The sequence below is a fragment of the Poecilia reticulata genome, unplaced genomic scaffold (assembly GCF_000633615.1).
Source record: "Poecilia reticulata strain Guanapo unplaced genomic scaffold, Guppy_female_1.0+MT scaffold_219, whole genome shotgun sequence".
Taxonomy (NCBI): Eukaryota; Metazoa; Chordata; class Actinopteri; order Cyprinodontiformes; family Poeciliidae; genus Poecilia; species Poecilia reticulata.
Genome location: NW_007615023.1, coordinates 330,831 through 353,020, shown reverse-complemented (window position 1 = coordinate 353,020; position 22,190 = coordinate 330,831). Strand labels below are relative to the sequence as shown.

The following is a 22,190-nucleotide window of genomic DNA, read 5'->3' as shown; positions in this document are numbered from 1 at the left end:
CACTCCGTCTCCAAAGCCGAACCATGGGTTCGTTCACACCGAGCTTAAGTGCAGCGGCTCTATTTCCCTCCTGTAGTGCCAGATCGACAGCCCTCAACTTAAAAGCTGCATATCGTGCATGTCGTGCCTGCTGCTAGCATGTGGTTGTTCTAAATGAAAGTTAGCACGTTCTTCTTTTGATTTACAATTTTGACTTCTGATAATTCACTTCCTGCTAGAGAGCCCCCTGGTGGTTGAAGAAAAATCCACAGAAAAGCTACACCAGGCTACAATCCGCATGGTTTAAAGTTTAGAAAAAAGTAGCATCTTATAGTCCAGAAAATACGGTACCGTAGGTGAAATTGAATAATTTCCACGGCACACCTGACGATCACTCACGGCACACCAGTGTGCCACGGAACAGTGGTTGAAAAACACTGGTTTAGAGATCATCCACTGACTCCCGTCTTTCTGTTTAGCCTTGTGTTTTTAATCTTTTTAAAAATGTTTTTAACCCTTTCTGTGTTTTTATCCATCTTTCAGTGTTTTACATCAGAAATCCACARAAGTATGGTTTAGTACCTGGAACTGGACACTAATGGCCATCTGAAGGAGTTTATTTAAAGTTGCCACATCAAGCCTTTCAGACAGACACACGAAAGCAAAAACATTGATAGATTTGCAAATGAACAGGATGTTCACATAAAATAACTTTTCTCTTTTCTTCAGAGGAAGCTCTAGAAAATGGAGGAAGTGCGATACCTGGGTGAGCTGGCATCCCACCCAATATGACGGCCATCAAAATGTTGCCCTACAAGTTTAAAGGTACGGTGTCACATTTGTAGATTTTGTCTGGTAATGAATAATTTTGAGCTAATGGTTGAGAATTGAATGTTTTGTCATTTTCAGCATGAATACTAAATGTTATATGGACTAAAAAGAAGTGGAGGTGCTGATCATTAGCTCTTGTCGAGATGAAGACTTTGAAATCATCATATGGACTTAAACTGGTTGTCCATTTGCTGGCGTGGAGCAATGTTCCACGCAGATTGCTCCATGCAGGAAAAGCAAGGTAGGATAAGTTTGCTCCCTAGTGTAACTGGTCCTCAATTCATAGAAGACTGGAGTTCAAGGAAATGGAAACAACGTAGGTCAAGATGTTCTACACTTATTGCCCCACACAGGAAAACCAAGGTAGGATAAGTTTGGTACCTAGTGTAATTGGTCATCAGTTCATAGAAGACTGGAGTTCAAGGAAATGGAAACAACGGAGGTCAAAATGTTCTACGCATTTTGTCCCACACAGAAAAACCAAGGTAGGCTATCTGAAAGGAAGGTGTTCTGATCTCTGGTGCAGCAATCAAAACAAATCTGGTCATTGGGGGGAAATTCAACAAAACCCAAACAAATTAATAAAACAAACATTGAAAAGCAAACATTGAGTTAACCTTGTTTAGCTTCCACAGTCATGGCCAAAAGTTTTGAGAATGATTCAAAGGTAAATTTTTACAAAGTCTACTGCTTCAGTTTTTATAATGGCAATTTGCATAAACTCCAGAATGTTATAAAGAGTGATCAGCTTAACAGCAGTTAATTGCAAAGTCAATATTTGCCTAGAAAATTTATCCCCCAAAACACATTTCAACTTCATTGCAGCCTTAAAAGGACCAGCTAACATCGTTTCAGTGATTGCTCCATTAACACATGTGTGGGTGTTGATGAGGACAAGGCTGGAGATCAATCTGTCATGATTAATTAAGAATGACACCACTGGACTCTTTGAAAAGAGGCTGGTTCTTGGCATTATTATTTCTCTTCTGTGGACCATGGTTATCTCTGAAGAAAAACCTGCAGTCATCATTGCACTGCACAAAAATGGCCTAACAGGGAAGAGCAGCTAGAAAGATTCACCTCAGTCAACAATCTATGGCATCATCAAGAACTTCAAGGAGAGAGTTGTTGCCAAAAAGGCTCCAGGGCGCCCAAGAAAGACCAGCAAGCGCCAGCACTGTCTCTTAAAAGTGTTTCAGCTGTGGGATCAGGCTACCAGCAGTGCAGAGCTTGCTCAGGAATGGCAGCAGGGAGGTGTGGGTGCATCTGCATGCACTGTGAGGCGGAGACTCTTGGAGCAAGGCCTGGTCTCAAGGAGGGCAGCAAAGAAGCCACTTCTCTCCAGGAAAAACATCAGGGACAGACTGATATTCTGCAAAAGGTACAGGGAGTGGACTGCTGAGGACTGGGGTAAAGTCATTTTCTCTGATGAATCCCCTTTCCGATTGTTTGTTTCATCTGAAAAACAGCTTGTTGGGAGAAGACGAGGTGAGCGCTAGCACCAGTCTTGTCTCATGCCAACTGTAAAACATCCTGAAACCATTCATGTTGCTTCTCAGCCCAGGGAGTCGGCTCTCTCACAGTCTGGCCTAAAAACACAGCCATGAATAAAGAATGATACCAGAATGTCCTCAGAGAGAGAGCAACTTCTCCCAACCGTCCCAGAGCAGTTTGGTGATGAACAAAGCCTTTTCCAGCATGATGGAGCACCTGGCCATAAAGCAAAGGTGATAACTAACTGGCTCAGGGAACAAAACAGAGATTTTGGGTCCATGGCCTGGAAACTCCCCAGATCTTAATCCCATTGAAAACTTGTGGTCAATCATCAAGAGACAGGTGGACAAACAAAAACCCAGGAATTCTGACAAAATGCAAGCATTGATTGTGAGAGAATGGATGGCTTTCGGTCAGGATTTGGTCCAAAAGGTGATTGACAGCATGCCAGGGAGAATTGCAGAGGCCCTGAAGAAGAAGAGGGGGTCAACACTGCAAATATTGACTTGCTGCATTAACTCATTCTAACTGTCAATAAAAGCTTTGGTTACTCATAATTTGGTTGTATTTCTGTATGTGATGAAAACATCTGACATGAAAACCAGAGGGCAGCAGATCATGTGAACATATAATATTTGTGTCATTCTCAAAACTTTTGGTCATGACTGTATGCCAACGTATTCTAGCGTCAAATGTTAGGCTATAATATAAAAAATATTAATATATTGATTTCTAATCTTTTGTTTAGCTTTGGAAAAGTCATTTATTTGCACTTAAAAATGTGTGGGTATTGTTCATGGTATCATCTAATCTTTAATTCACCTTCAAAGTTTTAAGTCCTGTTGAGGAACTAAAAAAATTGATTGGGCTTAATCTAAATATTTCTGTTTGCCAGAAACAGAAATATTAAAGGTATGAGCCTCTATTCCAGAACAGCATTACCTCTTCTGCAGCCATCAAGAACAGCAGGCTGTTAATCACCCAGAGATTAAGTCCAGGTGACGGAAGGGAAACACCTAAAACATGGAGGACAGGAGGGCCTGGAATTGAGAAACACTGCTGTTTGCCAATTTTGAAAGTTTTTATAAATGAAAGTCAGCCTGTCACAATAATAAGTCAATTAATTATGTGAGCCATTAAAATTAGTTCAATTTCCATTTGCACTCTTGTTCTTATTTAGACCTTATGGTTTTATTGATCTTTGAGGATGTACTTGCATTATAATGCCGATATCAGTTGAAAATCGTTAATGACAATATTATTACTACAATTTCTTGGGCAGTTTATCAAACAGAATGTGTTACAACAAGCCTAATTGAAGGACACTTGCAAAATAAAAAACTCATTCAAGGATTTGATTATAAAAAGAAAATGTAGATTTATTAAAAGCAAAAAGCAACAACTCCAATCACCACGACTGTTCACATCACTTTTAAAATTTTACAGGAGTAAATATAGATGATCTTGATTAGCATATGGAGGGATTACATGCTAAAATAATGAAAAAAGGAGAACAGTCTCTGCAGGAGGAAGCGTTGACGTTCTGTTCCACTGCAACCTTATAAGGACTTCCTGCCCACTTTTAAAGTCCTTTACACTCCAATCGTCTCTTTGGATACAGATTGTGGAAAGCTCCTATGTCCATGATTCCCTCTCTTGCTTGACCAATTTCCTCCAATGTGTTCAGCAGTTGTAGATGTGAAGAGTTTGTTGCTCACTGCAGATGTAAACTAGACAATCTAAATTTAATCGACGCTGCTTCCAAATAGTGGTTTCGTGTCCTTGGAGTCATTCTCTGCTGTTGTGGAGATAGTGGAGAGTTTTGGCCCGATATCATCTCAGATGCTAAGGAGTTATTTCAGTTAAAACAACAAAAAAAAAAATCTGTTTAGGTCCAATATCAGCATCTTTTCTTTTCTACAAAAGATTTTAGCAAAATTATGCCCTTAAAGTAAACTCGGCTCATCTTTGCTTTATAATCAATCATTTTAAGTTTTAATAATGAAAAAGATTAATAAATTCTTCTAATTTCTGACCATTAATATGTTTAATCCAGTCAAAGCGCACAAACATCATTACTGAAGGTGTAATCTGGATCTGACAAACCGTTAACATTAGATTTCAGTACAGCCTTTGACAGTTTTGTAAGCACTGGTATCTCTGCGTCTAACAGTTAGCCAATTTTAGCCAATGTCTGGTTTATTTTCATACCATCCTGCTGATGGCATTGTAATAATAGAAAGTGAAACAAAATGATATCTGACCAGGTACAAAAAAACAATATAAAACAGAAAAAATCTGAAACTTTATGCTAGTGAAGATATAGTGGAAAATAAACATATGTAAGGAAGTACAACAGAAACGTGAGGTTTTAAAACCAATATAGAAAACATTAGAGGTTGCATGGAATACAACATCCGAACTCGAAGAAAACAAAACTCAAAGGAAGTTCTGCCAGCAAGTAGAGGCCACTGTTACTATGGGTTTTCAGCTGGGTAACTGTATATAAGGCAATAAATGGGGAAAAAACAATAAGCCACAGGTCATATCCAGTCTTCATTTCATTTAAAGTGATATTAATTGAATACTGTGAGACAATTTCAGGAGCAAAATAATTTTTTGGGAAGAGCTGAATGTTGTAGGTAAAATTCCTTTGTATTTTTTATATATTTTCTTTTTGCATGATGGAGCTTATCGTTTCATCAGATGGAAACGCCTTGTGTTGAAAATTTGGCCATATCTTAACTTTACAGGCCTAAAAACAAGATCCAACCTTAACAGCAATCCAGATCCATTTTTGTTCAAGTGGACCCCAGATGCTCTGAGCTCTTCGTCTGGCTGCAGGGATGAATCTCTTGTTTCCAGTGTCCTGCTGATGGTATTTGAACCTCTGCAGAATTTATTTGGTGTTCTTTAACTATGTGTTCTTGCCCATTGTGGTGGAGACATTTGAATGAAGGAAATTGATTTTGTCCTTTAGAAATTAGTAGTTGTGATGCAGAGTTTATGTGCTTCATTGGGTGACAGATTTATCTGAGTGTTGCCTCTTATTCTGGTGATCCTATTTTTGCATATCGCAGTGCTGCCTTGGTTTCCTCATTCTCTTGGCATTTAATTTCCTCCAGCATCTTGGCCTTCTCCTGGTCTCCTTTTTCCTTAATCTTCTCTATCATGAAGTCCAAATGAACCAAAGTTGACACTGAGTCAACTTTCAGGGCGATCTCTTCCAGTCTGATAACATGACTGTAGGCCTCATCCAGCAGCATCAACCACTCTGTTGTCAGTTTGATGGTTTCCTCTTCAAGGTTTTCCAAAAGACTCTCTTTGGTCCCACATTCTGCTTTATTCTGTTCATATTTCTCCTTCACATCCTGCAGGGTCTTCTGAACTTTTCTGGTCTTTGTCACATAACTCCAGTTTTCTTTGACATGATCTGATGCAGGACATTTGTTGGTACAAACTGTGCAGCGACCCCACTTTATGACCTGACAGTATTCTGGTTTCCGGGCCATTGTACATCCAGGATAGTGACAGTTCTCCTCACAGACAGAACAAGTGACAGCTCCCTCATAAAACACCAACCACCACATTCCTCCTTTGATTGGTTCTTTGTCTTTGTAGGGCTCATCAACTTCTATCRTGAACTCCTTATTCTCCTTCATCTCATCTTCATGTTTATTCAAATCCTCTTTGATCTGTCTGATTTCTTTCTGCTTCAATTCATTCAGCTTGATTCTCTCCTTCAGGTTCTGGATGCAGGCCGTCAGTCTGATCCTTTCATTCAGAACCTCTACAGTTATCATCAGTGGTTGAGGTTTGGTTTTTTTCTAGGAAGTCTCTCAAATGTCCCATTTCTTCATTTGTAAAGTCCCAGGAGTGTTTTGAATTTTTGTGTTTTTTTGTGTCATATCTCTGCTCTTGCTCTAGGTTATTGAATATGAAGTGAAAAGGCTGATTCATCTCATYKKYRGAGGATTTAATATTTGTTGCTTCCAGAGCTTGAAGAGCATTTTTGGGTGGTCTTCCATCAGAGTGAGTGATCAGAGCTACAATGTTTCTCTCCAGRTCTTTTCCAAACAGAGACATTACTGAGTCAAAGATGTACATCAGTCGGTCACTCAGTCGGTTATCACTGGCCTTCATCACCAGACCCACTGCATTGATCTGATGAACTCCATCCTGTGATCGAAACAAGTCTAACAATCTTTGACTGACTATGTCATCATGTTTAATTCCTCTGGTGTCTCCAAATCCAGGAGTATCAATGATGGTCAGAGAGAACGGCAGAGTTCGGCCTTCAAAACCAAAGATCTGATAAACAACCACATCTGATGTCTGACTTTCTGTTTGACTACTTCCCTCTTCTTCTACAATCTGAAACCAAAAGTCCTCCTCAAACTTCACTCCCAGAGTGTAATTGACTAGAACGTTGACCAGGGTAGATTTTCCCGCTCCAGTTTCACCAACTAGTAAGACGGTTTTATTTGATTGGTTGTCTTTTTTGTTCCCTAAAGTAATTTTGTTCAAACTTTCAACCTTTTCTTTTTTTGTTTTCAGTTGGTAGACTGCCGGAGGTCCTGAAGAGATCATAGTCTTGGTGAAGATATCTTTCAAAGTCAGATCATTTGTCCTGTAAAAAAGGAGTGTTGTTGGATTATATTCACTTTTAATAGTTTGTTTCAAAGTTGGTAAAATAAGCATGGTTTGATAATCTGTTAGAAACAGGTCTGTCCTAAAATGTGTGTGTGTGTATATATATATATCTCTATATATATACACACACACACATTTTAGACCGACTTAATTATAATCGGATTTACAAATTTAGACCACTGCATGTTGTTTACGTACGGAAATTTCGCACATGTGTACAATGCTGGAGGGCAAAAAGACTGTTCTTTAACATGTGATACTTAGCCGCGTCGCAGAATAATTCCTTTAACTCAATCAAACTTAGACATGTAGATTTTATTAATTTTGTGCTGTGCTTAACAGCACAGGGAGAAAAAGTTAAAGTGCAACTCAAAACCACGTCTTTCTCGCTCTCTGTATCAGCGTTTCTGTTTGGCTAACTTGCTGTTACCGTCTCTTACTCTGCAGTTGTGCAGTCACAATGTCTGGGATCATGAGCGCCCCCAGCAATGAGGCATGAGACCTGACTGCCTCACCTTGAATCTGTTCTCTGCTGTTTCTGATCGCTCCTCAGCACACGAAACACGTTACACACACAGTTGGTAGTTAAAAACGGTACATTAAATACATAAGCTAAATTATGGAAAATCTGTTCATACATTAAATGTTTTTAACCATTTTATTGGTGATGTACAGACAGAAGGAGCATGCTCTCATAGAGTGGCAACCGGTGCAGTTAGCGAGAGGTTGCGTAGTCGGTGAGGCTCAGCTCGCTGCTGCCTCACCGGCTTTGCTTCCAAGCATTTGAATGGGAAAATGCAAAAATTCAGCAGTTTTGAAGAAAAAATAATCAGATTTGGTTAAATTAAATGAAAAAATAGGTACTTTATAGTACAAACCACAGGGTGAAAATATCTTTATAAATTTTATTATATATTATTTTTCCATGATTTGCCTCCCCTGACCGCACGTCACTGATATGTATATATACTGTATTTTTTGGACTATAAGCCGTTACTTTTTTCCTACACTTTGAACCATGAGGCTTATAGCCCGGTGCGGCTTTTCTGTGGGTTTTTCTTCAACCACCAGGGGGCTCTTTAGCAGGAAGTAAATAATTGGAAATCAAAGAAAAAAGTGCTGATTTTCATTTACAACAAGCACATGCTAGCAGCAGGCATGACAGAGAAATGTTTTCAAACTCATATGCAGCTTTTAAGTTGAAGAGCATTGATCTGGCAGTACAGGAGGGAAACGGAGCCGCTGCATTTAAACTCGGTGTGAACGAAACCATGGTTTGGCATTGAAGACTCAGGGCCGCGTCCTTCATAGCAGATTTGTTAAGGACGCGGCGACGACACCAGCAGCTTATAGTCCAGTGCGCTTTATAGTCCTGTAAAATTTACCCAAGTGGACCAAGTTAATATCACCCCTCTATTAATATCAAAAAAGCACATTGGTCCTTGAAGTAACTTGAGAAAGTAATGTTTATTGAAAGTTAATTAATGAAAATCAGATATTGCTTTTGAAATGTAGTACAACAGAATTATTTTAGAAATCAAATCAATGAAACAGGCCTGGAGAAAAAATTATGGCATCTCTACAAAACAAATAATCATAAGAACATGTTAAACTAAGTCACACGGCAGCTCGTCAGCCTATTTAATGAATGACAAGAAGCCAAGGAGAGTTGTCCCAGTAGGACAATTATGGACATACTGATTGATGTAAACATGTAAATACTGTAGTGACAATCATACAAAAAAAAATTAATTTCTCTCCCGGTGCTACATAGATATCTTTATATTCTTTTTGGGTAAATTTTTTTTCACTCTATTCATTTTTCTGAAGTGTCCTTATCAATGATGTCATCACATTCACTGTTGAAATGTTAGTCATGACATCCAGTTAATCAGTTTTGTGAATCTACCATTTTTTCCCCTCACAGCAATTTTGCCATGAAAGTTCATGGCAAAATTATGCTGAAGTTGCAAGTAGACAAGTCAAAATGTTTGGTTCTAGCGTGTTTTAACCCACACAATTTTGTACATCATCCCAAGGTATCAGTCTCTTTGAAGTGTGTGGTTAAGTTAAATTTTTCTTGGGGATCTACCTACATCAGTGGGAAGTCTGTTTACGCGGAGCATTTACGGAGGAGTGCTTTAGCAACCTCCACCAGTATGAAGAAGGATTTTCCTAAAGACATCGTGTGATTTAGGGGTTAGTTACTTCTCTCAATGTAAACAAGGGACACAGCAAAGCTTTTACCTTTTCATTCTGTTTACAGCTAGAGCAATCCCAAATAGAGAACTTAGCATTGTTTTTGCCAACTAATTTCTCTATTTTCGGGCTTTTGTATTCTATTTTGGCAAATTAGTCCCTGCATTTTTGTTCCACTAATCCGCCCCACAAAGTTCAAATATCACCTGTGCGAATATGTCACCTATCACCATTTGTTGGAGTGACAAATATTGGCTGGTAAAATGGTGTTTTTGAATTTGAAATTATTCAAATTCAGTTGAATGTTGAGGATAAATTTCTTGTGGTAGGATTTTTATCAAAGCCAGTCAACACCTATTGTTGACTGGCTTTGAAAATCTGGGTTAAATAAGGTAATTAAATGTGAGACTTTTTATGACTAAGATTTTACAGTACTCTAAACCATGTTGTTCCTTGTGGATGTGGTCCCAGCTGCATTAAGTTCTTCTATCTATGGTGATGATCCTCACCTTATAACATGATTGATGTACCTTATTTTGGTGAATAGATTTTTGCATATCCTAGTGCCGCTTTGGTTCCCTTATTCGCTTGACTTTTTATTTTTTGCAGTTTCTTGACCTTCTCCTGAAGACTCAGGAGATTCTCCTGGCCTCCTTTTTCCTTAATCTTTTCTATCATGAAGTCCAAATGAACCAAAGTTGACACTGAGTCGACTTTCAGGGCGATCTCTTCCAGTCTGATAACATGACTGTAGGCCTCATCCAGCAGCATCGACCACTCTGTTGTCAGTTTGATGGTTTCCTCTTCAAGGTTTTCCAAACGACTAGACTTTTCCTCACATTCTGCTTTGTCATCATCATGTTTCTGCTTTGCTTTCTCCAGGGTCTTCTGAACTTTTCTGGTCTTTGTCACATATCTCCAGTTTTCTTTGACATGATCTGATGCAGGACATTTGTTGGTACAAACTGTGCAGCGACCCCACTTTATGACCTGACAGAGTGCTGGATACCAGGCCATTGTGCATCTAGGATAGTGGCAGTTCTCCTCACAGACAGAACAAGTGACAGCTCCCTCATAAAACACCAACCACCACATTCCTCCTTTGATTGGTTCTTTGTCTTTGTAGGGCTCATCAACTTCTATCGTGAACTCCTTATTCTCCTTCATCTCATCTTCATGTTTATTCAAATCCTCTTTGATCTGTCTGATTTCTTTCTGCTTCAATTCATTCAGCTTGATTCTCTCCTTCAGGTTCTGGATGCAGGCCGTCAGTCTGATCCTTTCATTCAGAACCTCTACAGTTATCATCAGTGGTTGAGGTTCAGTTTTATCCAGAAAGTCTGTGAACCCTTTGCAGCCTTTAAGTGATGTTTCGTTGGCACGTACCAGGAACACTCTGTCCTTTGTTCTGTCTTCATGCTGGCAGTTATTGAAGAGAAAGTAGCTAAACTCATTGGTAGAGGATTTAATATTTGTTGCTTCCAGAGCTTGAAGAGCATTTTTGGGTGGTCTTCCATCAGAGTGAGTGATCAGAGCTACAATGTTTCTCTCCAGGTCTTTTCCAAACAGAGACATCACTGAGTCAAAGATGTACATCAGTCGGTCACTCAGTCGGTTATCACTGGCCTTCATCACCAGACCCACTGCATTGATCTGATGAACTCCATCCTCTGATCGAAACAAGGCAAAGATTTTTTTACCAATGTTATCACATTTGATCTCCCTGGCATCTCCAAATCCTGGTGTATCGATGATGGTCAAAGAGAAGGGCAGAGTTCGGCCTTCAAAACCAAAGATCTGATAAACGATCACATCTGATGTCTGACCTTCCTCCTCCTTTTCCACAATCTGATACCAAACTTCCTCCTCAAACTTTACTCCCAGAGTGTAATTGACCAGAGCGTTGATCATGGTAGATTTTCCTGCTCCTGTTTCACCGACTAGAAGGACGGTTTTGTTTGATTGGTCCTCATTTTTGTCCCCTAAAGTGATTTTGACCAAATTTTCAACTTTTTCTTTTTTTGTTTTCAGCTGGTAGACTGCCGGAGGTCCTGAAGAGATCATAGTCTTGGTGATGATGTCTTTCAAAGTCAGATCATTTGTCCTGTAAAAAAGGAGTGACTTGCTTAAATCACTTCTCATTTGTTGGATCATATTTACTAGTAACAGGTAGTTTTATTTAAAGTCTATAAAATGAAGTTTGATGATACTTTATATGCATTTAATTAGATATCGGTTTATTTTTGAACTTTTAAGGAATTACGTGCACAAACAGAAGGCCTCGAAAAGAGCCATATATGTAAAGCAAATAATAAAATGACAATTATTAATTTTATTTTGATTTAAACAAATTAGAACAGACACTTTCTTGTTGCAATGATTTCCTGTTATTCTTGACAATAGAGAAAAATTTGCTTATAAACCAAAATTTCCAGCGGTTGCTGTGGTAAGTCAGGGATTGCCATCCCCATTTCTTAAACTGGATTTTTTTTAAATTAAATTGAACAAAGGTCTCAATTTTTTCCCCTTTTTAGATCACTAAACCTGAAAAAGAAAACAACCTGAGTAATTACAAAAATGTCATTTTCATGATCTAAGTCATTAAGTGAAATAATTTATCCAAATCAATCTGAAACTGTTTGAAAAAGTAATTGTCCATCCTGTAAAATTGAGTTAATCTGAATACAGTGAAAAATACAGTGAAATACAGCCAGAAACTGTGGCCGGAGTCTCTGAAGTAGATACAGCTGAGAGTCTTGCATCTTACAAGTTATCAATTTGTAAGATGCATCAAGTTGATAACTTAAGTTTGCCCTCTTTTCTATTTCAACTGTGAGGCACGTCCAATGCTGTATGACTGAATTTATTTTTATTTAGTTCTTTTTACCATTTTTTATTACAATAATCTAAAGAGCATCTTTAGATTAAATAATCTTTCCAAATTGTTTAACTTTTAGGGTTGCTCTAATGATTAAAGTTATGACCATTGTCAAGTTATTTTCTATTGCATGAATGTCTTACAAATTTCACAGGTTTCAAACTCCTTTCCTCAATGGCCTATATCCTGCAACTTTTAGATGTCTGTGTTTCAGCATACCTGGCTGAAACACAGGCCTGTAAAACCTGACTTTGTCCTTAGCAGAGCTGTAGAATTTGACTGCATGCTATTGAGGCAGTTACACCATTTTATTTAAGTGTGTAAGACAAAGGACATGTCTAAAAGTCGCAGGACTCTAGTCCTTGAGGATTACAGTTTGAGACCACTGATCGAAGGCATTCTTTACTGGAGATTTTTCCATTAATTTAACTGTTGCTTCCTTTTACAATTGAACTCGTTCTGATCATTGACTTGTCATGTTCATTAATGATTTATTTTGCATTAAGCTATTGCATCAAGTTAATCTAATGATTCTCTAATCAGCTAATTTTGCCCAATCATTTGTTATTTTTTCTTAACTAGCTCATATTTTGGGAGATGCATGCTCTCTAAGTCCTAATAGCACAGCTTTTGAAAGGGCAACAACATCTTGACATGGTCTTCTGCAGTCAGGATTGATCCCTTTCTACGGGGGTGCATCATGACCACTGCAACTGCGGTTGGCCTGTAAAACCTGGCTTTGTGCTTGGGTAGCTGCATCCCTGCGCAGGGACAATGAAACACTGTAGCACAGCGGCAGTAGAGAAGAAAGGTAGTTGCCAAGAGACATGTAGAATTTGTAGACTTTAAGAAAAATATTGATTAAAGAATTTGTAGGATACAGAGCTAAAGCTGTTTTTGTTTACTGCTTTGTGACTGGCTTTGATTTCTCCTAATGTGTTTTATTGTCTAGCATTTTTGTGGGCATAGTTTACATGAAATTCAGTTGATGTCATTTAGTTTAATTTAAAGAGTATCTTAACAGTAAATAAATACACTGAACAAAATAATTTTATGGAGTACAACTTTTATTCATTAGCCCTTAAAACACGATGACCAAATACTACATATACTGCTTAATATTGAAATTACCCTTTAAACAAATCACAGCTGACAAAGTTGCAAAATATAAAGTCTTATGCATATAAAATACTTTTGAAAAACAGGTAACTTTTGTTTTATTAAATGTCTAAGCCAAAGTTGCTTTTAAAAAGCAAAAACCAGAGATGTTTAATGCAAAATTACATCACAACTAACAAATGGCTAAAGGAAGCAATTCAAAGGTATTTGACAGAATGTCTAATTTCTTATTCACGCCATCTGCTGACATATTCCAGGCATATCATATAAAATTAGATTTCATAAATTTATGAAATGCTACAAATCAGTCCCAAAATCAATCTATGGAAGATTTATGACACCAGGAAAAAGTCCATGCACTATTAAAGATTATTCTAGGTTATACATACTTGACAAAAACTGAACATGGTAAAAAAAGAAGATAAATACAATGGAAAAGAAAAACAATTACAACAGCGATACTTGGGACATTTATAGTAAAATATAACCTAGTGAACACGTGTAACATTTTGTAAAAGTTTAAAAAGTACAAATAAAATAGAATTAAAAATCTAGTTACTAAGAATTTGTCAGTCAATCCCCCCGTGTCAGTATGTATTTACATGTTGATAAATTGCACATGATGATGTTCTGATACATGAGTACATATAAATCTAGGTCAGCATGAGGAATTGTATGGGTCTTATTGCCTTTTGGACAAATGAGCTCCTGAAATGCTCAGTTCTTAAGTGGAAGGAGAGAAGTAATGTAATGTGCTGTGAACACTCTTCTAACACTCCAAGAGAATCTGGAGAGGGTGTCTGTTGTTCAAAGCTGCCTTCAATTTGTTCAAAATCCCTCTATGCTTCAGATCTTACTAGCACTGACCTCCTCCCTAGCACTGAGTTGACTCTTTTAATTATCTTGTTCAACAGCTTAGAGTTCTTCTCTGTGAGGCCGTTACCCCCAATATACTGCTGCATCATTTTCTAAGTAGTACTTTTTTCACTTAAATGTCTTAAATTAAATGACTATCCGGGTATCTTTGTCTGGTTCATGTTTGATCTGGTTCATTGCCGTGCCATTGCAGGGGGGGGGGGGGGAGCCGTCTAGATGAAACCCCCCCCTCCAAAAACATGAATGCTGTATGCGCTAGGTTTTTACTTCAGAGTGGCCAACTTTCTGTTATTCCTCTGTCAATTTGATACAGTAGGGGCTTCCACACTTCCCATATCTGTGTCCTCTGTCACTTTTATCAGCAGTTAAAACTGTTTAATCCGTTGTTAACATGTGGTAACCTGTTTTCCAAGCTGCTTTTAAACGCAACATGAGCGCTACGATGCTCGCGTGCGGCAGTGAAGGAGACCTGCTGCTGTGCAGAGCTACGCAGGTGTGTTAGAATCATGGCAGCAAATCAGCAAAACGCAAAGAACTTTTCGCAGTTTTCCCCCAAACTAACAGACTGTTTAGTAAAGCTGTTTGATGCAGGCAGTTAGCTAAAAGATGACTAGCTAATATCAATACAGCACCTTAAGCTTAACTAGTAGCCTGTAGGCTACAGGTGTTGTTTATGTTCAGCTACGTACATTCATTTTGCCCCCAAAAAGCTTGACACCCCCCACCCCCACCCCATTCTTACAAGATGGGGGGAGTCTAAGAATCCGACCCCGGCCCCCCACAAACACGCCTCATTCAACCAGACAGCCATTTCTAATCCATAGGGGGGCCCCAGAAAATGTTTGGAAACCACTGAATTAGACAAAGAAAAATAAACAGAAATAAACATCAAAGGGTAAAAAAATTTTTTACTTTTATTTACCTGAAAAGTATCTGCATTCTGAGGCCCTGTACACTCTGAAACAAGCATGGTATATTTTCCAAATGATTAAGACAAAATCTGTGTCCACACAACCTGATGCTGCACCACAGAAAATGGTATAGTAGATATGCTGGGCCAATCAGTAGCGCTGTAGCACTGACAGAGAATGACACCAAAACACTGAACTGCAGTGTTGCCAGATAGGACAGTTTTCCGCTGTATTGGGCACAACTTATTCATTTTGACTTTTGGCAGGGGCTGAGAGTTGGTCCAGTTTTGTTTGTTTTGGTTTGGAATTGGACTGGAAAATATCAGATCTGATAACCATGATTCCAATATCCATATGGAAACATGAAAGCAGCAAATTTATCCGCTGTGGAACTCCATTTTAAAAATGATCATTTCTGGTGTTCCAAGATGGATAATCCATGTGGATGCACAACCTAAAGAACTGAAACTTTTTGTGGATGCACATAAAAATGTCTTTGTGGGGATGGGGTCTGATTCTCTGGTACTGTTTCACAGGAATTAAAAGAAAGCACTGTCACCAGTTGTAAAATAATTTGTGTATAGGCAGAGCTCCTGACCTTTAAGCTCATAAGATGTTTGTATAGATATGAACACTAATTAAATTAATCATGCCTACCTAATACTCCCATCTATACATGTTGCAAAATAAATGTTTTTAATGTCTGTATTTCAAGAATATACTGAGTCTTGTCCTTTTCCAGCAGCTTTGTGTTCATGCTAAAGCTGCTCTGGCTTCTCCATCCATCAGAATTTTAATCTCCTCCAGTTTCTTAAGCTTCTCTGTGTCTCCTTTCTCCTTCATCTTCTCAATCAGAAAGTCGACATGACGAAAGGTGTAAACTGAATTCACATTCAGAGCGATCTCCTCCAGCCTGACGATATGCTTGTAGGCCTCATCAAGAAACTGTGTCTTCTGTGTTTGAAGCTCTTTCAGATGATCTGAACAGCTGTTCAAGCTGTTCAGAGTTTCTGATTTCTCCTTTTCATACATCTGTTTTACCACTAGACTTGGCTTTTGAACTCTTCTTGTTTTCGTCTCATAGGTCCAGTTTTCTTTAACATGAGCCGATTCAGGACACTTTCCAGTGCAGACAGTGCAATGACCATTTCGAATGATTTCACATTCTGCAGGATTTGAGCCCCTCGTACAGGGATAGTGACAGTTCTCCTCGCAGGCGGTACAACAGAGAGCTTTTTCCTTAGAGAACCAACCTCCACTTCTAATTTGCATCTTCGCTTGAAAAACCTCATCTATTTCGACCATGACCTCTCGATTCTTCTTATCCTCAGCTCTCTTCAGAGCTTCTTTAATCTGCTTGATTTCTGTCTCCTTCAGTTCAATCCTCTTAATTCTGTCTTCCAGATTCTGGACACAGGCCGTCAGTTTTCTGCGTTCCTTCAGAACTTTAGTTGTTGTCTTCAGTCTTAGAAAATCTGATTTTTCTAGAAAACCAGTGAATTCTCTGAAACCTCTCTCTGATATCTTGCTAAGATGTATCAAATATTCAGTATCTTCTGTTCTGTCATCCTCCTGGCGGTTGTTGAACAGGAAGTGAACAGCCTCATTTTCTTCATTTTTTGCACATTTAATTACTTTTTTCTGAAGAGCTTTAAGGACATTTTCCGGTTTTCGTCCATCTGAATGTGTGATCAGAGCAACAATCTTGTTCACAATATTTTTCCCAAAAAGAGACATCACTGAATTTAGGATATAACACAGTCGATCACTCAGTCGGTTATCACTCGCCTTCATCACCAGACCCACTCCATTCATTTCAATAACTCCATGTTCTGATGCAAACAGCTCTAATAGTCTTTCACTGACTATGTCATCATGTTCAGGTCCTCTGGTATCTCCATATCCTGGAGTATCAATGATGGTCAGAGAGAACGGTAGAATCTGATCTTCAAAACCAAAGATCTGATACACTATCACATCTGATGTCTGACTTTGTGTCGGACTTATTTTCTTCTCATCCACAATCTGAAACCATATGTCATCCTCAAACTTCACTCCCATTGCGTAGTTGGCTAAAGCATTGACCAGAGAAGATTTTCCTGCCCCTGTTTCACCAACTAGTAATACGGTTCTGTTTGTCTTGTTTAAATTTTTCTCCCCAATCGTCAGTTTGGTCAGAGTCCCAATCATTTCTTTCTTTGGATCCACCTGGTAGATAGCAGGAGGTCCTGAACAGATCAGTGTGGTCTTAGAAATGATGTCCTTGAACCTGGTTGTCCCATTCCTGTAGGAAAAGTCAATGATTTATAAATTAAAAAAAAAAAATTCCAGTGTTCTACTAAAACAGTTTTAATTTTAACAAAACTAAAGGAATGCACTTTTTTTGGCAAATTAATTTACTTTAGGGTAAAAAATATGTACATTTATTACACTTTTACTTCTTAAATTATAACCTGGTGTGTATGGATACAGCAAGTATTCCATACACAGAAAGAATCCAAGACAAATTCAGAAATGTAAGTTGTCATAATGTGAAGTAACAGAGGGGATAAGTATTAAACACGGAGAAAAGGATGGTTGAAAAAGGTATGGAAAACTAAGACATGAACTGAAATGTCAGTGATCAGAATACCATCTTGCCTCTTGTTAATGTAAATTAATTTCATATTGTTCAGTATAAACTAATGGCCTATAAAAGTTGTCATTACCAAGGTGTCACAACGGAAACATCTAATAATGGGTGAAAGCAAAGAACTCTCAAACCTTTGCAAACTTATTGTTGCAAAATATTCTAATGGCATTGGTTACAGAAGGATTTCTAAAGGTGCTTTTCCACCTTTCAATTTGTGCACTATTAGCAATGTGTGATTCGTTTCTACCCCGTGTAGTGAGCTTTTCCATTATACACTCTGTTCCTTGCTATTGTGACCAGAACATGAGCAGCAGCAGCAGCTGTGGTCAACTTTTTGTTGATATTTGCAGCAACAATCAGGAATAGAGACCCTAGAAGTTCTGGTTCTGATGGACTAAAACAAACTCAAAGATATTTCATTTTGTCTCAGAAAACTCATAGCTGGCCCAAACATAATGGTAAAGACCCAGATCAGCTGATTATTTCATGATAAATATAATTACATTCTGGCACTTTACTATTTAGAATGGGCAGCCTTTTGGATTGAGGTAATGCAGTGACAAAACATAAACTAATAGCCATTCATAAACTTTATAATTTTTTTTAAGCAAAATTAAAAGTAAAATTCACATCACGTTATGTAATTCCAGTGTTTCACACTAATGCAAAACGGCAGCTCCATCAGAAAGCTGACCACAGCTGCACTGTTTGTCTCTTCATTACTGTCCGTGTTTTAGAGAGAAGAGCTTCTAGCAGCGTTGCTAATTCAGTCATTCTGTTGCAAAAGTTAACGTGTTCTTGCGCTGTTCATCATTAAACTCGTAATTAAACTCTTCAGCATTAAGCAACTCTTTGAATACATCTTTGAGAAAGCACCTGGTTGAAAACAAGATTTTTCTTAAGTCTGAAAAGTGCACAATTTTTGACAGCTTTAGACCTACAACTCCTGCATTAGCCTGCGCTAGCATAACTGCATCTGTCAAGTTACCTCAAGTTCAAATTTTTTAACAATTTGTAAAGTAGATTTTTACTTATTTTAACTCCATCCTCTCTTGCTTATTTGATTTAAGTATATTTGCCTTCCATGGACCCCCATCACACAAATGTTTTACAGGGGAAATGACAAATAGCAATACATGAAGCTTGATTTTAATTTGTGCAATAAGACAAAACACTGAGTTAGTTGTTCTGAAGAGTTTTCACTTTAAAGAAATTTGTTAAATAGCTGTGATGTTGGATTTTGTGTTGATACATTTATTAAATTTTATATATTGAGAAATGTTAAATGAAAACATTAGTTTATTAATAAAAAACAACACACAAAAAGTACCAAAAATTGGTAGCGTTAAGTACCAACACTGATTCTCAGGTACCGGATATTGCAGTGACGTGCGGTGAGATTCTTTGCTGGTGGGTCACTGACTTATGACTTAGACACCATCCATGTTATTGGACGTATAAAAATTTTGCGCATGCATACAACGCTGGAGGGCAAAGACTAATCGTTTACATGTCATCCATAGCTGCGTTAACTCAATGAAACTTAGAAATGTAGGTATTAATTTCATGCTATGATCCACAGCAAAGGGAAAGAGCGAGAAAGCACTTCAGCCAAGCTACGCAGACTCGTTGACATAGCAACTGACAACAATGCCACTTCTTGTTTTAGGATTTAACACCAAAAAACATTCAAGAATTTTGCACACAGATCAGAACATTTAGTCTGTTGTTGTAGTACGTCTTAGGCTTAATGTTTTATTAATAAATAATTGCTGTGGTAGATTAGCTACCGCTTCTACTGTACTGAATTATTTAGACATATAAACGGTAGCCCACAAAACGCACATTTAATTAAAAAAACTAAATAAAAACATCTCATTGCTGTCTTACCTTTACGTATCAATGAAATCCATGCGCCCCTAATTCTGCACAAAAATATCCGTTCATCCAAAGCCAAGTCTATCCTCGACATGTCTTTTCTACTCGGTTTGAGAATCATCAAACTCACGAAGTAAAACCTTCAGCTCCGGTGTTGGTCTTCCTTTAGTTATCATCTCCTGCTTCAGTTGAAAATCCACTTTAGAAAACTGTTAAAGTGTAGAAATGTAGTCTTTCATGTTGACGTCGGAAGAGAGAAGAAGACAAATATATCGCTGTACTTTACTTATTTACTGTGTGGCTAGCTCCATGGCTAGCTCACTGTGTCTTACTCTGCAGTTGTGCAGTCACAATATCTGGGATCATGAGCGCCCCCAGCGGTGAGGCAAGAGAACTGCCTGCCTCACCTCSAGTCTGTTCTCTGCCGTTTCTGTTCGCTCCTCCGCACACAAAACACGATACACACACAGTTAGTGACAAAAAACACTGTACATTATGTACATAAGCGAAATTATGGAAAATCATTCCATATATTAAATGTTTTTTCCATTTTATTGCCGGCGTACAGACAGGACGAACATGCTGTCATATAATGGCAGCCAGTGCAGTTAGCGAGAGGTTGCATAATTCCAGGTGAGGCTCAGCTGCTGCTGCCTCACCTGCTTCACTTTTGAGGATGTGAATAAGAAAATGCAAAAATCCAGCGATTTTGAAGAAAAACTAATCAGAATTGGTTAAGTAAAAAATAGGTACTTTATAGTACAAACCACAGGGTGAAAATAGCAATATAAATGATTTTATTATATATTATTTTAGTGGATGGTTCCATCAGACAAGCTGAGAACATCTTGTTTGATGGGTCACATGTGCTCACATCAGAATACGTTCCATGTTCTTATGAACTCTGGAAGAAGGTTCAGGGTCCCTCTGTGCAAATATAACCGTCTGAAACATTCATTTGTACCTCTCTCTATTAACCTGATAAATGGCAGACTAGTGGGGCCTGGACAGAGTAACGGGAGGTCCTGACGATGACCAAGGGTAGCATGTAGAGGATGTATTGGGGCTGTGCTACTGATCTGACATTTGTGCTTTTATGTATTTTTTTTACTTTTATTTTTATTTATTCATGGTTACTGTCCTTTTGGATTAATTTTTTATTGTTGTACTGCAGTTTTTTCCCCTGCTTCCAGGATACATTTCTCCTATTAGAGACTAACAAATTATCTATCTATATATCTAAGAAGTGGTTTTGAGATATACTTAAACGGGTTGTCCCTTTGCTGTGGAGGATAGCACTATATTAATAATGCCTACATTTCAAAGCTTCATTGAGTTAACAGAATTATTCTACCGATGCATGACGTCTATGCATGACATGCATCGTCTTTCATAAAAAGAATAGTCTTTTTGCCCTCCAGCGTTGTCCGCATGCACAAAATTTCCTTATGTAAACGATAACATGCAGATGGTCTATATTTGTAAATCGGATTATGATTAAGTCATTGCCTCACCAGCTATGAACCTCATCACACGTCACTGCTTCCCAGACATATTAGCTGCTCCGTCATAAGTTTGTCCTTTTAAACCATCCATTAGTACATTTAATCTCAGCAACACATCTTTAACAATTCCAGCAAGGCTTTTTTCTGTTGTTTTTAGAAATGGGGTAAAACCAACAAAAACTCTTCATGAGGCTTCATGTCGCTATTGTCAGCCTGCTGATTTGCCAAAGCGTTGGATAATTGCGCATTTATAGTGCAGTCACAGAGACAGCATGATGATGGATATGACTATTTTTATGCTCTTTAAATTTTTTGATTGCCTTTTTCCAATTTTTAAATCCAGAAGTGAAGAGCAACAAAACATTGAAAGTCACTGCTCTGCTTGCATGGACCATTAGCCTCCAGCTAGCAGTGGTGGGAGGAACTGTCCTTCTGCTACAGTTACAGGTGTAAAATGTACAAAATAGCTCGAGTGCGTCCTGCCTGCCCTGACACACAACTAAAATCCAGTCAATGAGTAAAAGTTTTAACCAGCTTTGACTGGCCAAGAGGAAATACTCAACCTGACTATCTGAGCTTTTGTAAGAAAATAAATTTGATAAATACAAAGATGCAGTTGATAAAAATTGAAAGGGAATTGAGACAGATAAAGATAGATATAAAGGATAAAACTACATGGAGAATGAATAGAGAACATTGTAGTTTTTATTCTTTAGGAATGCTCTGTTAGGACTTCCGGTTGGAATGCATGAGGAGTAGACGCACCCTTGGACTGCTGCTACATTTGTGCTTTTTATACCTTTTTTGAACCCCATCTCCTTTATAAAGATACAATTTTTTCTTTGTTGCTGTTGTTAATATTTATTTCAAACTTACTTCGTCATGTCCAAGGCCAAAGGAAAATCCTCTGAATGAGAAAGAGATGCACCGCCGGCTACTGCTAGCATAACAATCACGGACATTAGCTCGCTCCTTGGCAGTCATAAAGAGGCCCTGTCTGCGGAGTTCAAGTTGTCTTTTGAGTCTCTGAACTCCACACTGGACAGCATCAACTCTACTATGACAGATCACGGTCAGCGTATTTGCTCATTGGAAGATAATGCAACTGCTAATGACGCGCGCTTGCTGCAGGTGGAGAAGGTGTGTGCTAATCTTCAAAAAGAAAATGAGACGCTGAGAGCTAAAGTGGTGGATCTGGAGGGGCGCAGCAGGCGCCAAAACATTCGCATTGTCGG

At 38.3% G+C, this 22,190-nt stretch overlaps 2 protein-coding genes and 1 pseudogene across 2 annotated transcripts; all 3 read right to left on the bottom strand.

Moving 5' to 3' along the window:
* Nucleotides 1–5,351: 5,351 nt before the first annotated feature.
* Nucleotides 5,352–8,007, bottom strand: LOC103460266 (uncharacterized; annotated as a pseudogene).
* Nucleotides 8,008–9,687: 1,680 nt separating this feature from the next.
* LOC103460265 (uncharacterized) lies at nucleotides 9,688–11,220 on the bottom strand. The gene has a single exon (XM_008402373.1). It carries the CDS (start codon nucleotides 11,218–11,220, stop codon nucleotides 9,688–9,690), a length of 1,533 nt encoding a protein of 510 aa, XP_008400595.1.
* A 4,473-nt stretch (nucleotides 11,221–15,693) lies between these two features.
* Nucleotides 15,694–21,839, bottom strand: LOC103460264 (uncharacterized). The gene is made up of 2 exons (XM_008402371.1): nucleotides 21,832–21,839; nucleotides 15,694–17,224 (listed from the first exon to the last, which is right to left on the bottom strand). Exons 1-2 carry the CDS (start codon nucleotides 21,837–21,839, stop codon nucleotides 15,694–15,696), a joined length of 1,539 nt encoding a protein of 512 aa, XP_008400593.1.
* Nucleotides 21,840–22,190: the final 351 nt, after the last annotated feature.